Here is a 14526-nt window from a genome sequence, read left to right as displayed (position 1 = left end):
CATATTTTTATCCCTTAACTTTTAAGTCTATCTGCGTTTTTATATTTAATGTGGGTATTTTATAGACAACATAATGGGATGTTGTTTCTTAAACCGTTGTGACAGTATCTTTTAATTGGCGTGTTTAGATCATTCACACGTGATGTCATAGCTGGTGTCTCTTGTTCAGTATCTCTGGGGTCTGTTGCTCTTTTCTATTTGGACACTTGTTCATTGTTTCTTTTTTATCTTCCCCTCTTGATCTGCCTTGTTTGGTGTTAACTGAGCATTTTATGTGATTTCAGTTCTTCTCTCTTAGCTCATGAATTATACTTCCTAAATAATTCTTTTTAATGACTGCCCTGGAGTTTGAAATACACATTTCAAAGTAAGTGCACTTTGAAATCACACTGTACCATTTGACAGTTCAGTGCAGTCACCTTATGACCGTCTTCCCAAGTCGTCCCTCGTGTCCTGTATAGTAGCGCTGTCCTTCGTTGCACGCACGCAGATGCTGCAGGCACCCAGTGCATCATTGCTGCTGTTGCTTTGAGCGGTTATCCATTAGATCAGTTATGACTAAGAAAAGTAAAAGATTCTGTTTTACCTTCAATTATTCCTTCTCTGAATCTCTTCCTTTCTTTATGTAGATCTGACTTTCTGGCCTCTGTCATTTTGCTTCTCTCTCAAGAAAGCCTTTTAATATTTTTTAGGGCAGGTGCACCAGCAACAAACCCCCCTCTCTCTTTGTTTTTTTTTTTGGTCTGAGAAAATCTTTATTTTTTACTCTTGAAGGGTAATTTCACTAGATACAGAATTCTGGGATGGTGGGTTTTTTCTTTCAACACTTATAATTTTCCCTTGCATGGTTTCTGGCATCTTTTGGATTTCTCTGTCCTTGACTTTCTGAAGTTTGAATATGATATGATATGCTCTGGTGTGGCACGTCGCCTCTGGCCGCTGTCCTGTCGGCGCTGGGCAGCACCCGAGGAAGCAGGGCCTCTGACCCTGCGAACCTGCAGCCGTCGGCTGGAGTTCACGTCTCCCAGCGCAGGGAGGCGAAGGCCCAGGCGGAGGTGGCCCAGGGAGTCCTGGCAGCCCAGGTCCCTGCCCCACTCAGGGTCTCGGGCAGGGGCTCGTGTCTGTAGTGCAGGGGCTTTGGGTCCGGCTCGTCCCATGGCATCGGGGTGGGAAGGGTGCAGGTGGAGGCAGACGGAGGAGAAGCATCTCGAGTGCCAGCCCTCGGCCCTGCCAGTGTGCGGGCTGCGTGCAGCTCACGGTCTTCTGGACGTGGCGCCTTTTCCCACGTCCTTTCTCCTTTCTTCAACCTCTTCTCTCCTGATAACCTGACGTTCAGAGCACCTGTCGGGGAAATTACAGGCGATGTCCTGGTCCAGTGTTGGGGCAGAAATGCCAGTGTCCCCGGGCATCGTGTCCTTGACTTGACCTGTGGGGCTGCAGAGGTGGGGCCCGGGTCCCCAGAACCAGCCAGGGTCAAGAGGCGGCAGTGGAGGCCCTTCAGGCCTCCTTGCAGGGGGCTGCGCCACGAGCAGAGGTGTCCTGGAGAGGGCGGCAGGATTAGGGGCTGCGACCAGAGGCGTGAGAGTGGAGGGGTAGCCGCAGGGCGGGGCGGGGCCGTGGGTGGACATCGTCTTCCCGGCCAGCGCCGTCAGCCGTCCCTGGGGAGGGGAATGGGCGGGGTGCAGCCCGCTGGGCTCTTGGTCGTCCGGCCTCCAGGAGGCTGCCCAGCCAGGCTGTGGTTCTTCTCTTCCGAGCTGCCCTTGCAGCTCCCCTCCTTCGCGGGGTCCCTTCTTTTCTTCCGGAATTGCTTCCACGTCAGTGAACACAGAGCGAGAAAGTGAATTTCATCCTTCTCGAGTGCTGTGGGTTTTCCAGAACGTGTCAGGTGGTTTGAGCGCCCCGTTTGCTGGTGTCTGTAGCCTCAGAGGGTGGCCGCCTCTCCTGCCTCTTGTTGTCTTTAGATGGAGTTGAAGTCGCGTCGGTTCCTTCGCCTCCGCAGCCCCTGGGGGTGGCCTCCTTCCCACGGGAGCCCCGTCGGCTGGTGCCCAGGCAGTGTGGGCGGGAGGGGCACCCGCTCCCGAGCACAGAGCTGCCCTGGGTTGGTGGGGAGCGTCCCCTGTGGGCTCGATGCCCTTGGATCCCTTTGCTCCGCTGTGCCAGCCCCGTGCTGTGAGCAGTCTGGTCGTGTTAACAGGAGTGGGAGGCTAGGGGGGAGGCCCCCAGGTCCTGGGGCCTGGTCCCCACGGGTTGCCGTGTGGTAGGAGCACCAGGGTGTGCTGGGGTCTCAGACCAGTGGCCGCTGGCCTTGCCCGTGGGCTTCAGCTCTTGTGGTTTCGCCTCCCAGCCGCTCAGAGGGGCAGGCGTGAGGAAACCACAGCCGCACCGGCTGTCTCGTCCCAGGGCTGGTCGCCGGCACCGGCTCCTGGCGACCCCAGGCTGGGAGCCCTGCCTGATGCAGTTTTGAAAAGCACACGGGATGACACACGTGACGGCTTGTGGCCTGTACAGTGCTGTGCCTGTGAGCGAGCTGCCACACCTGCCTGGGCTCAAGGGTACTGAGACCATCACTTGGCGGAAGGAAAAGCTGACGTGTTTGGGCCAGTGAGCCTGGGGCGGGATGAGGGGGGAGGGAGGAGAGAGGCGGGCATTGGGAGGTGGAGGTACCAGCCGTGGGCCCGTCCTCCCTCCTCCTGTGGTCCTCACGGCTGTACGAGGCCGTCCCTAGCCCTTCTCTCCGCAGGCACTGTTTCGTGTTTATCAAGTAATCTTTGTTCATCTTTCAGCCCCTCCCTCGGGTGGTCATGCCCCCATTTTGCGTGAGAAGGGCAAGTTCAGAGAGGTTAAGTCGCCTGCCCCGGGTTGCACAGCTGGTTTGTGGTGGAGTCAGGATTTGAGCCTGGGTTTGTCCAACCCAGACACACCTGACACTGGGACCCCTCGGTGCTCATCACAGCTCTCAGGGGACCCCAGGAGGTGGAGGCACAGCCCACCTCTGCACTGCCCACTCGTTTGGGAAGCAAGCGGCCAGGACTGGGCCCAGCAACGCAGCTCGCGGAGGCCAGCTTCCACCCTCCCGCGCAGCCTCCCGCGCAGCATCCCGCGCAGCAGTTCCACGTTTCTGCCTCCATCCACTGTGTTTCTTTTGGTGACTCCGTGTGAGTGGAGAGGCCATTGGAACGGGACTCTGTAGCTGTTTAGGGTCATGAATTTCATTTGCTTATTAAAACACGACGGTGTTGTGGGATGAGTGGGGTCGGGTAGGGGTGCTAGACTCGTTGAGGGCTCGTGGTGGCAGAAGGGCTGGGTTGGAAGGGCCCCCGTGGAGCCCTGCAGGTGGGCGGAGGGCTGAGCGGTCGGCCAGGAGGGTGAACTGGGCAGCAGCTCTGGCCGGGAGGTGGGCTTGTGACGGTGAAAACACACAGGTATGCCCCCCCACCACCAGGAGGGCCCGGAAGTGGGGCCCCTGACGCTGTGGGCGCCACAGCCCCGGCCTCTGGGCTCGCACACTGGGATCGGCAGGACCTCGTCTCCGATGCGGTTTCCGCCCCCGAGGAGTGGGCTCGAGAATCCCCGGGCAATGCCTGCCTCGCCGGGTGGGGGGCTTCCGAAGTCGGGGCGCGGTGGGCCTCGGGAGGGGCCGGCCTCGCCGTGTCCTGCACGCTGTCTGCCCTGGGCGCCAGAGAAGAACTAGATGAAGTGGGGGTGGGAGCAGCAGTGACCGCACCGCTGCCCTTGCAGCCCTGGCGGGCGCCAGACGTGCCAAAGCCCCGCGTGCCCGGTGCTCTGCTGGGACTTCAGCCACCCCGAGAGGTTCCTTGTGCTTTTCGTTTCACAGGCCTGAGGTCACACAGCTGGTCTTCGTGAACCAGGGTTGGGGCCCAGCCGGCCGGGGTGCTCGCGCCTTCCTGGGCCCTCGACTCATGCCCCCTCCTCCCTCACTGGCGCTCCCTTGGGGTGCCAGCTTCCTTCAGGGTCTGAGCTGTCGCCTGGGCGTCCTCCTTGGGCCCCGTGCCTGCCCTGGGCCGTGGCCCTCCTCACCGCAGGCCCTGGGGGCTGTGGTCAGCATCCTCGTCCTCAGGGCCCACAGCCCTTCTCTCCCCTGCCCGCTCCCGCCCCAAGGCCCTGCCCGCTCCCGCCCCAAGGCCCCGCCCGCTCCCGCCCCAAGGCCCCGCCCGCTCCCGCCCCAAGGCCCCGCCCGCTCCCGCCCCAAGGCCCCGCCCGCTCCCGCCCCAAGGCCCCGCCCGCTCCCGCCCCAAGGCCCCGCCCGCTCCCGCCCCAAGGCCCCGCCCGCTCCCGCCCCAAGGCCGGGCTTACAGCTCTGATGGGCCTGCATCAGGCAGCACCTCGCACACACCCGGTGGGGGCAGGCCCGTCCTGTGTCGCAGCGGTGTGTGCTTCCGCCCGCACGTGCTTCTTCAGCCTCTGCGTGGGGCGCGTGCGTGTTTCTCCACCCCTGGGTGCCCGTCAGCATGTTGGGGGCTGCGCGGCGAAGCTCAGCCGCACGTGGAGGACCAGCTGGGGTTCACGGTGGTCATCACCACCGCTGCTCCCTCCCACGAGGCCATGCCGGGTGGAGCGCCCTTCCCCAGAGGTGCCCACCGGGAAGCCCAGATGCTTCCTAAAGCGTCCGGGGCCTCTGCGTCTGCGGCCCCCCCCGGGGCCCCCGGGGTCTGCCGTGGCCCCCTCACTGTCTGCGCACCCTCTCCAGCGCCCAGGAGCTGCGGGCCTGGTCCTTGGGCCGTCCTGAGGCCTGCATCTCACCCCTGCCCCCCTTGCCCTACCCCCACGCCCCCTGCCCGCTGAGCCCGCTCTCGCCCAGGGCAGTGAGAGGAGGATGAAGGAGGGGAGGCAGGCGGGAGCTTTCCAGGGTAGCAGGGTTCTGGGCAGCTTGTTGCTCCCAGCACTCCCGGGAGGCCCCGCACGCCAGCGGGGCTCTTCTGCTGGTGGCCTTAGGGGCCATTAGAGACAGCAGCATTGAGAAACGCTCTCTGCCTGCTCCCTTCAGGTGAGCAGGAAGTTGGGGGGCTTGGCCTGTGAAGGTTTCTCTCACACGTGCGTGTGCACGTGCGTGCACGTGCGTTCTTAGAGCCCCGCCTGTGCGTGTTCTTGCCTCTCCGGCTCATTCTCCCGCCTGCCTGGATTTCCGCAGCCTCCTCGTGCCCCCAGAACATTGTTCTCAGTGTCCACGGCTTTGCCTGTCCACCCAGAGCTGTCGGATTCCGGAGTCGTAGGACCCTTTCCTCTGCCTGCAGAGGGGGCTGATCTGAATGAAACCACGTGGGCAGAGGGTCTTGCCTCCCTGCTAATAAGCCGTAGCCTTTCAGGAGAGGATTCCCCCCTCCCCCCCCCACCCGTCACTGGTTTCCCCTTCAGCCTAGAGCTGGCCAGGCCTGGGAGACCTGGGGCTTGAGTTGTAGAAGGAAAGACGGACGGTGATGGCGGTGAGCAGAGCTGTGCGTGGTGAGGTGCGCTAGGCCGCGTGGCCGGCGGGGACGGGCCTGAAGGACGAGAGGGCCAGACGTGTCCCGGGGGAGAAATCTCCAGACTGAGGGGTCAGCAAAGCAGAGGCCTGAGGTGAGGGCAGGCTCAGCATCTTGGCACTTCGGGAATCCGTCCCCAGGGAGCCGAAGGGCCGGGTGGGCCCCCGGAACCTGCGTTCCTAACCAGCCCCACCCAGGTAACAAGCTGCTGGCGGGGGAGGGGGGCGGAAATGCGTTCCTGTGGACGGAATTGGCAGCATCCGCTGACAGGTTAGAGGGAGGGGTCCTTGCTCAGACTCCGTACCCATCCCCTCTGTATCCCCCAGCTTGCGTCCACCTGCACGCCCCGCTTCTGCCCCCGCCCATTCCCTAGCCCAGCCTTCCCCCGGGCAGGACTCTCAGTGCCCACCGGGACCTCCCGCCCCCTCCTGCAGACGCCTGCTGAGTGCACGCTCGGGCTGCCGGGCTGGGCCCGGGGCTGTAGAGTTTGGCTGCCGCCTGGTTATTGGCTGGCCTGTGCCCATCCTCCCTGTGGGGCTTGGACAAGTGACTTTGCACCTCTGCCCCCGTTTTCTTTCCAGGAAACAGTGGCCTGGACTTGATCTGAGAGGCTTCCAAGCTCTAGATGACTTCCTTTCTCCACCGCTTCTCAGCACCACTGAGGCTCTCCACTCCCTTCATGTACATTAAAGAAGAAAGCGTTGGTTTCATCTCTGCCATCCTCAGATTCTGGGTTCTTATTGGGAATATTCCAGAACTTGCAGAGACCACATCGCCTTGGTACTGCCCTGGTCCCCACTCGCAAGCCTGCAGAGCTCTGAGCCGGTCATGGAGGAGGGGCAGGAAGACGGTGACGGGTAGCGAGGGTGTGGAGCTGTGTGTCCTGGCGTCCGCTTGGCACCCTCCCGAGCCAGCCCAGAAGCATTGCAAGGCTGGGCTCTTGAGCTGCCTACGCGGAGCGGCCCCGGCCTTGTCCCCGAGTTGGGCATTGGCGCGAGCTCCGGGTAGACGCCAGGAGCGCCATCCGCAGGATGTGTGCAGACCCTCTGCCGCCCAGCCAGGCCTGGTCATCCCCCCGTGCTTTCTCCATCTGGTCCTTGAGGCCTGTGTACAGGAGGGTCGGTACGTATCACCCCAAACGCTTCGTCTGTCAGGGAGTGTGGGGCTGTCAGGGCCAGCCTGTCAGTCACAGACCGGAGCTCTGAAGCTGGGGCTGGCAGGGTCGGAGCAGGGTCACGGCTGCTGCCTTTGCTGCCAGTCGCGGCCTCCGCTCTCCCACACCCCGCTGGGCACTGCAGGCTGGGCCTGGGGGTCGAGGGCAACTTCCATGACTGCCCCCTCCCCCGCGTCCTCAGTCCATTCCTCCCTGCGCGATGCTGTGACCACACTCTTTGGGTTGCGCTGATCACGTGACAAGCAAGTGTGCCGGGACAGACGGGGCTGTGGTGTCCCCAGGGAGAAGCACCCAGGGGAGCCCCGTCCTGTCTGTACCTGGAGGCGTCTGCGCAGCTCCTCAGCTCAGGCTGGGTGCCTGTTTGTTCAGGGATTAGTCCCCACGCTTGTTCAAGTGAAAACGAAGGGCCCTTCACCACAAGTGGAATCTGTCATTAAAAAGTCGTTATCAGATCAAACCAGCCCAGTTCTGCTGCTTCATGGCTAAATGGCAAAACGATTTCCTTAGAAGGTACAAACAGCAAACTTTCAATTTTATATCTTCCTCTTTGCTAGCCTGGAGACGTAATAGAAGAGAACCGTAGTGGGAGGCAGCATTTTGGAGATTTATTGGTCAATAAAGGTGACAATTACAGCTTGTTTATGAAAGGAAGCTCCTCCCCGGCCCCTGCGTGGCATCGATGCTCTGGTAATAATAACTGTGTAACCAGCTCGAAACCATAAAAGTCAATGGGAAGATACAGGATTTCAATAAAATTATGACACTCGATAAACCTTCCTGTTGGAAACAAATTTTTCACGGATGTGTGACCAGTTCCAGTTGGATTTGTAACTTTAATTTCTCACTTATTGAATTTTTTGTCATCAACTAATGATGAGGTCCGTGCTGGGGCGATGGCCCAGCCAGAGGCCTGGGAGCGCAGTAGACCGCTGAACTCGGCGGGTGGGGGCCAATGGGCTCCTGCGGGAGAAGAGGGGACCCTGTGAGCCCCCAGTCTTCACCAGTCTCACCTGAGAAGGAGGGGCCTGGGCAGACTGCGGGGGCAGCAGCGGTGCTTGGGGTGGAGCAGCAGTTGGGGCAGGTCTCTGCCCGGGCAGTCGGGCCTCAGTTCACGGAAGCAGCGGCCGAGAGCACGGGGCAGAGGGTCCGAGAACATGCCTCGGAGTCGCTGCTGGTGTGGCTGGCCCTGTGGCTCGCCCGGGATGCGGTGCCGTGGCGGGTGTGTGGGCTGCGAGGGGCGCCGGCTGGGGTGCAGAGCGAGGCTGCACGAGCTTCTCCAGCTGCTGCGCCGGGCATGCCTGCGGGAGGGGCTGCGCCCTGGAGTCCAAACGTGGAGGTCTGTTTGCCGGTGTGGATGAGAGGGCTGCTGTCACCACGTGAGCCTCGTGGCTCACAGGCCGGCGGCTGGCTGCTTGGTCCAGGAGGGCATCAGTCATCCCGGCCGGCCTGTGCAGTGTGCTGATGACCCACCCCGCTGATCAGGGAGGAGGCTCAGGTGGACGAAAGCGCTGGCCTCGGGTTAACCGGAGCAGAGCTGGGACCTGGACGTGGTCTCGTGGGAGCCACCTTTGCTTCCTGGGCTGTGCTGGCCCAGGCTAGGCCACTGAGCTCCCCAGTGTGGCCCGCACACCAGCAACGTCGCCTGTTAGAAAGGCAGACTCTCAGGCCCCACCCCAGACCTGCTGAATCTGAAAGGAGGTTTCACAGGACCCGGGAGATGCGCAAGATGGGAGGTTTGAGAAGCCGCGCTCTCGTTAAGCCTGGCTGTCTGCAGGGGACCTGATTTTGTCTAACTGTGCAGCCTGTGTGGGCCTCCTCGGCCGCAGCCAGGAGACATGGGGGCAGGAGGAGGGCAGGTGCCAGCCCTCAGCTTGTGCTGCAGCCTGCTAGGAGCGAGGTCTCCTCCCTGCACCCTTGGGGGCTGCATCCAGAAGAGACTGGCCCATGGTCCCAGACCCACAGTGGGGGAGGGGAGCCTCCTTTCCCCGGCTGCCAGGGTGGCTCCGTTCCTGGTCTTGGGGACAGCCTCGGTCTCTGAGGGCCTCCCCTGCTGTTCTCCCTTCGCCAGCATCTCAGGAAGGGGTCTTCCCGTGTGGCTCAGGAGGCGCCGCCCGTCTCTCCCAGGGCTCGTGCCGTTGGCGATCGTTTCCAGTAGGGTACCACTGGGTGGGGACTCCTGTGTGGCTCTAAGGGGTGGTCTCAGCGCTGTGCGGTCCGTGTGTCCCACGAAACCTGAGCTGCATCTTTACGTGGAGGAGGGGTGCCGGGCGTGGCTGGTGCACGGTGACGCCCAGGACCGTGGCCTCTGGCACCCATGGGCTCGGGGGTGTGGTGGGGAAGAGCTTGCCGAGGCCAGAGCTGGTGCCGCGGGGATCCTGGGGCCTGTCAGAGCGCTCTGGGAGGACTCCTCGGCCCTGCTGGACACCTGCCGCCTCGCTGCTTAGAGGGACCTCTCCTTACCCACCGAATCTTCTGCTTAGACCCTCGCTCTGAGTGTTGCTGGGTCAAAGGCCAGGTCAGAAGTCACGGGAGCAGGGTTACTCCAACCCACTTGCCGGCGGACCCCACTGGTGTGTCCCTTGGTCTGTTTGCCGGGACTCAGGAGGTCACACTGACCCAGAGCACTGGCCCAGACCTTCTGCCCAGCTGGGGGACACTGCAGACTCGGGGAGGGAGGGGTGCCGACCCTGATGGAGGCAGCCCCCGCCCTCTGCTGGCCACCGCAGGTCAGACGGTGCAGCTCGAGGATGGGCCCCAGGCTCACCGGCCACTGGCCAAGCTGGGCTGTGGCTTCAGAGCAGCCAGGGCCCGTCTCGGCCTTGGTGGGCTCTGTCGGGCTAAGTGGCCTGCTCGAGCTCTTCAAGGAGCCACCCAGGGGGCCCCACCTGGCAGCCTGCCCCTCGAACTTGACCCCAAGCCCACCACGCTGCTCCTGTCTCCCTCACGCCACTCGCCCGCGCGGGCCTGACCTCTTGCCCTCTGTGCCACAGGAGCGGGACGGCATGCGCGCCATCCTGGGGTCCTACGACAGTGAGCTGACCCCGGCCGAGTACTCGCCCCAGCTGACCCGCCGCATGCGCGAGGCCGAGGACATGGTGCAGAAGGTGCACGCGCACAGCTCGGAGATGGAGGTGAGTGGCCCAGCGTCCGTGCGCGCTCCACGGGGGGGGGGGGGGGCGCTGCGGACGCTGTTGCATGCAGACCTCAGTCCTGCTGGGGAGGGCCGCCTCCAGCCCCCGCAAGCACAGCCTTGTCGGTGCAGGCGCTTCCATGCCGTTTTTACCGCCACACATTTGCTCCCCGTGAGACACTAGTGAAGAGGGATTCGCGGGGAAGCCTCCCCCCGGCGCTTTTTACGTTACGAGGTCCTTCCTGTCTGGCACCGCGTGTGCTCCAGTTCATTACGAGGTGGGCAGTTCTGGCACCTCCAATGCCATATGTTGAGGCTTTTTGCGTGTTGGAGATGAGGGGCTGTCAGTGACCTCGGAACTCGTTGACCAGCGTGGTCACCGTGCCTTACCCTGCCCGAGGCGGCGGCTTGGGGACAGCCCCGCCCCTGGCGTCTGGCGGACGGGCACCGGGTTCCTTTGGCTCCCTGTCTCCCCTTGAGTCCTGCCTGCAGGGAGCTGACTTGTCCCGGTTCGCCTGGGGCTGTCCTGGTTTTGGTAGCGAAAGTGCCTGACCCCTTCTTCCCTTCCTGTGGTCAGCAGTGCAGTGGAGCGGTCACTCAGCCTTCCCTTCCAGCTCCCAGACTTACGGGAGAATTCGGGGGGGTGGACATCACCGGCTCTGCCAGCGTCACTGCCACGGCTGTTCCTCTCCATCGTCATCATCGCCACAGGGGCTCACGTGGCCAGTCCAGGCTCTGGGCGGGAGGCACCAGACAGAGGAGGGGCAGAGGAATGGCCTCCCAGCCCTGGCAGCCGCTCCGCCCTGTCCACGCTGGGACTCCCGTCCCTGCCCTGTACTCTCCGGACACAGGTGCTGATGGCCTCCTGCCCTCCACCCAGGCCGCACCGACCCCGGATCTGTGTTAGGACGGAAGACCTGAGATCCCCATCTTTGAGTCTGGGGGTTACCCTGGGACCAGCCTCAGTGTTCTGGACTCAGGCTCTGCTCGCCATCCCAGCGAGGCCATCCATTGGGGGGGCGGTTCTTGCTCTCCACATGTCCTGCACATGTCCTCCCTGTAGGTGAGGGAGCCCCCCAAGTCCCTCCCCCTTGAATTCCCCCCAAGAGCCCCGCCTGGGCCTGAGCTGCTGTCGTGGAAAGGGTCAAGCACAGAGGGGCTGCAGCAGGGCATTCCTGGGCCAGGCCAACCGGGCACTGTCCCCTGGCCTTTTTGGAGTGTGTGCAGGCAGCTGAAGAAAGGCTGACTGACTCCAAGTGTTGGAAACACCCATCACCTTTGGAAAGTGGAGGTCGTGGTTGGATTCGTTGTGCCCTGTGGGTCAGGCCTGGGTCTGCTCCTGCTGAGGGCTGTACGCCTCCCGGTCTCCACCAGGTGGCAGCAGACAAAGCCAGCCGGTCCTGCTCCCTGGTTCAGGCCCCCAGCAGGGTGGGATGTGGACTGTACTGAGGGACCCCGGACAGGACAGGGGCTCCTCCTCAGCCTTGGTTCTTTTTCCTGCACATCACCGAGACCTCTTCTTGTCTCCTTCCAGCCCTCTGGGAACCTGTACTGGGACAAGGATGTCCTTCCCCCTCCTGCTTCCTTCCTCCCCAGCCGTCCGCTGACCTGATCTGTACCAGGCCCCGCCAAGCATAGGCCCCCAGGAGCCCCCCGCCCAATTAGGAGCCACTGGGAACTGGAGCTGTGTGGCTCTGGGTTGGCCCCGAGCTGCGGGAGCTTGGCTGGGAGAAGCTGCCTCCGTGGGGGGCTGGGGGAGCCAGCTGCCCGGTGCAGTATGAGGATGAGGGGTCCTGGCTGGGCTGGGCTGGCGGGATCCGCAGAGAGCCTCCTACAGGAAGGACCCTGCGCCCGAGTTCATGTTCAAGCTGGCGCTGCTGGAGCAGAGGGGCCTTTGCCGTCAGGCCTGGCTCTAGGGTTAGGACTGAGCGTGGAGTAAGAGGGAGCGTGTGGGACTCCGGCCTTCCAGGGAGCTCTGCCCTCGTTCTCTTGCCGGTGGTGCACACTGTCCTCTTAGAGATCGGACCGCTCACGGCCACCTCGCTGTGCACCCGAGGAGAGAGGGCCGGGGCCGGGGCTCCAGGACCCGAGGGGTTTCTCCCAGCACTCGGTAGCGGCACAGAAGTGACAGGTGCGGGGAGACACGTACACGGCAGAAGGCTTTTCTCTAGTGTCCGGAGGGTGGGAGGGAGTATGGTGTAGAAGGGGAGAAATTGGGGAAATGGGAAACATTGGGCAAATTGGGGAATATTCGCCTCATTCCTGAGCGTTGCAACCAGCGGCCCCGTCACCCCATCAGCGAGCTCCCTGGATTCGCCCAGCCGGGCCATCAGGGGGCCGCCCCACGGTAGTGTCTCAGCTGTTCTCACGTGGGCCCGGAGGGGGGCTCCCCGAGCACCTTGGAGGGTGTGCTGCCCTGACGGGGGCGCCCACCTCCCATCAGCGCCTGCCTCCAGCCCCCGCTGGCCCTGGGATCCCCCGGGGGAGGGGCGGGGGTTCTTGTGGGGGGCCCTCTGGTGGCCGCTGGCGGCTCCCCTGGACTGGGTCTCATCCCAGGAGGAGAACTGGGTTAGGGAGAATGTGACCCCAACATGAGGAACTAAGCCCATTAGTGAAGAACAGGAAGGGGTTCAGGAAGGGGGTTGGCGGGGGTGGGGCGAGGTCTTGGATTCAGGAAAGAGCTGGGAGGAGCCCAGGGCGAAGTGGGTGTGAAGGCGGTGCCCTCTGTGCCCAGAACCGCGAGGCTGGTGATGGGCCATGTGGAGGGAGCCCTGCAAGTGCTCTGCCCCCGCCCCCCGTCCTCACTCCACAAGGCCCCGTAGGCGTGCTCCTTTAAGGCAAGTCACAAAACCCGGGTGCTGGCCTGACCTGCCTTCAGTCCCAGCAGTTTCCTGGTAGAGCCGAGGGCTTCTGTGCAGCTCCGGGTGGGGTGCTGGGTAAGGGGGGAGGAGCGGGCGGATGCTTTCTCTGCATGCACGTGAGGCTCTGGGGCAGCCTGGGGGTCCCCGGCCCAGACCCGCTTCCCATCTCCAGCCTGGCCCCTTTGCAGGGGGGCACCCAGGCTCTCTGAACCCTGTCTCACCCCTCTGAGGCCCTGAGCAGCCAGGGAGAGGCCTGCGGCTCAGGAGGCTGGAGCCTGGACGCTGGGGTTTGGGCAGGACAGGCCCCTGTGCCGTCCCTTGTGGGTCTGCTCCTACGGCCTCAAGAGAGGGGACAGGCTCAGAGGCGCCTGGCTTTGACCTCACCCTCCAGGTCAGAGTGGCCCCGTGCCAGAGCCGAGCCGTGCAGGGCGGGGCTGGTGTCCTTCGGGCAGTTTTCTTCTTCTTGTTCTATTAAACAGTAACATTTCACGTCTCAGAGTCTCGGAGAACGACCCGCACTTGGAGCCTCTGGAAGCTGCTTCAAGCTGCCTGGCAGAAGTTTATTAGTTGAGCATCACGTATTGACAGATGGTAGGAAGTTATGTAACTTCATAGAACCCGTTTGTTAAGGGTTCCTCAGAGCCTCCAGGCGACTCATCCGTCCTCAGGCTGTGATGCAAGCACCGTTTGGGGGCACGCGGCAGCGCAGACGAGAGCAGAGCACTGCTCGCAGCCCCACGGTCCCCGTTTTGTTCCGCTGTCTTGGGGGACCACCGGGAGCAGCCAGGTGCGTGCAGGGAAGACGTCCCCACAGCCCCCGGGCCTGACGGTGTAGACAGATTAGTGTCCCTCGCCCGCCTGAGAGAGCGCTGCCTGGGCGTCAGGGTCGGGGCGCCCTGGGCTCTGGGTGCCTGGTGGAGGTGAGGGCCCCTCTCCCCGCCCCTCCCCCGCCACACCCTTCTTTCTCCCTCCAGCCTTCTTCCCTTTCCTTCCGTATTTCTTTCTGTTCTCTCTTTGTGTCTGTCTGTTTCTGTCTTTGCCCTGCTCTATCCTCTCACCTCCACTGCCCGCTTCTCCTCCTTGGCTTCTCTCCACCTCCTCGCTCACCCCCAAACTCCTGTTGCTTTTCACGCAGAGGTCAGCAGGCGTTGTCTGTAAAGGGCCAGACAGTGAGTGCTGTGGGCTGTGTGGCCACGTGGTCTTGATCACAGCCCCTCAGCTCTGTGGCTGTATAGCTCGGGAGCAGCCGTGGGCCGTCAGTAGATGGTGGGTGTGGCTCTGTGCCAGTGAAGCTTTACAGATAAAACCGGTGGTGGGCTGGATTTGTGGGCAGGCTGTAGTTGCCAGCCCCCTCTTCTAGCTCCTCTTGTCTGGGACCCCGAGACCCTGCTGCTTGACGTGAGAGCTGCCGCGCCTGCCCCATGGGACCTGGCCAGCCCCTGGTGTGCCCACGGCAGGCGCCCTCTCACAGGTACAGGGGGCGTGCTGCTCTGTCGGCCCTACCTTTCACTTGCTGGAGAAGGAGCGGGACCCACAGATGTGGGCGCAGGGAATTTGAAAAATGCATCCACTTCTTAGAGAGGCATTACATTTCACCCATTTAGCTTAATCAGTCAGTTCTAATGGGAAACATGCTTTGATTCTAGCAAAAACATCTGAGTACCACCAAGCAGAAGTGTTGAGATTGGGAGGATCCCAGCAGCCCGACTCTGGTGCCGTTTTGCACGGGTTTTACTTATTCCATCTAATAAAGCGGCTGCAGAAGTCGGTAGCATGTGTCATGAATCCTCCTCTGTCGACAGGGCTATAAATATGAGGCTCATGCCACCTTGATTCAAGATATCAGCCTGATGTGTTTTTCTAATTTATTTAATTAAAACA

The 14526-nt window shown here is 62.3% G+C and overlaps 1 protein-coding gene across 10 annotated transcripts in view; it reads left to right on the top strand.

Annotated features, from left to right (window-relative positions):
• MAD1L1 (mitotic arrest deficient 1 like 1) overlaps window positions 1-14526 on the top strand; it is a 315604-nt gene that overhangs the window by 176413 nt on the left and 124665 nt on the right. For all 10 annotated transcript variants that reach the window (XR_004522011.2, XR_004522012.2, XR_004522010.2 and 7 more), the window contains one exon: window positions 9645-9785. Coding sequence is in view for 6 of the 10 variants with exons in the window: in XM_073793248.1 (XP_073649349.1) it covers window positions 9645-9785 (141 nt within the window). In the remaining 4 variants the exon portion in view is untranslated. The remainder of the gene's footprint in view (window positions 1-9644; window positions 9786-14526) is intronic.

This window comes from Tursiops truncatus, chromosome 15 (genome assembly GCF_011762595.2).
Source record: "Tursiops truncatus isolate mTurTru1 chromosome 15, mTurTru1.mat.Y, whole genome shotgun sequence".
Lineage (NCBI taxonomy): Eukaryota > Metazoa > Chordata > Mammalia > Artiodactyla > Delphinidae > Tursiops > Tursiops truncatus.
The sequence above is the reverse complement of the archived record's forward strand: the minus strand, read 5'-3'. Positions and strand labels throughout refer to the sequence as shown.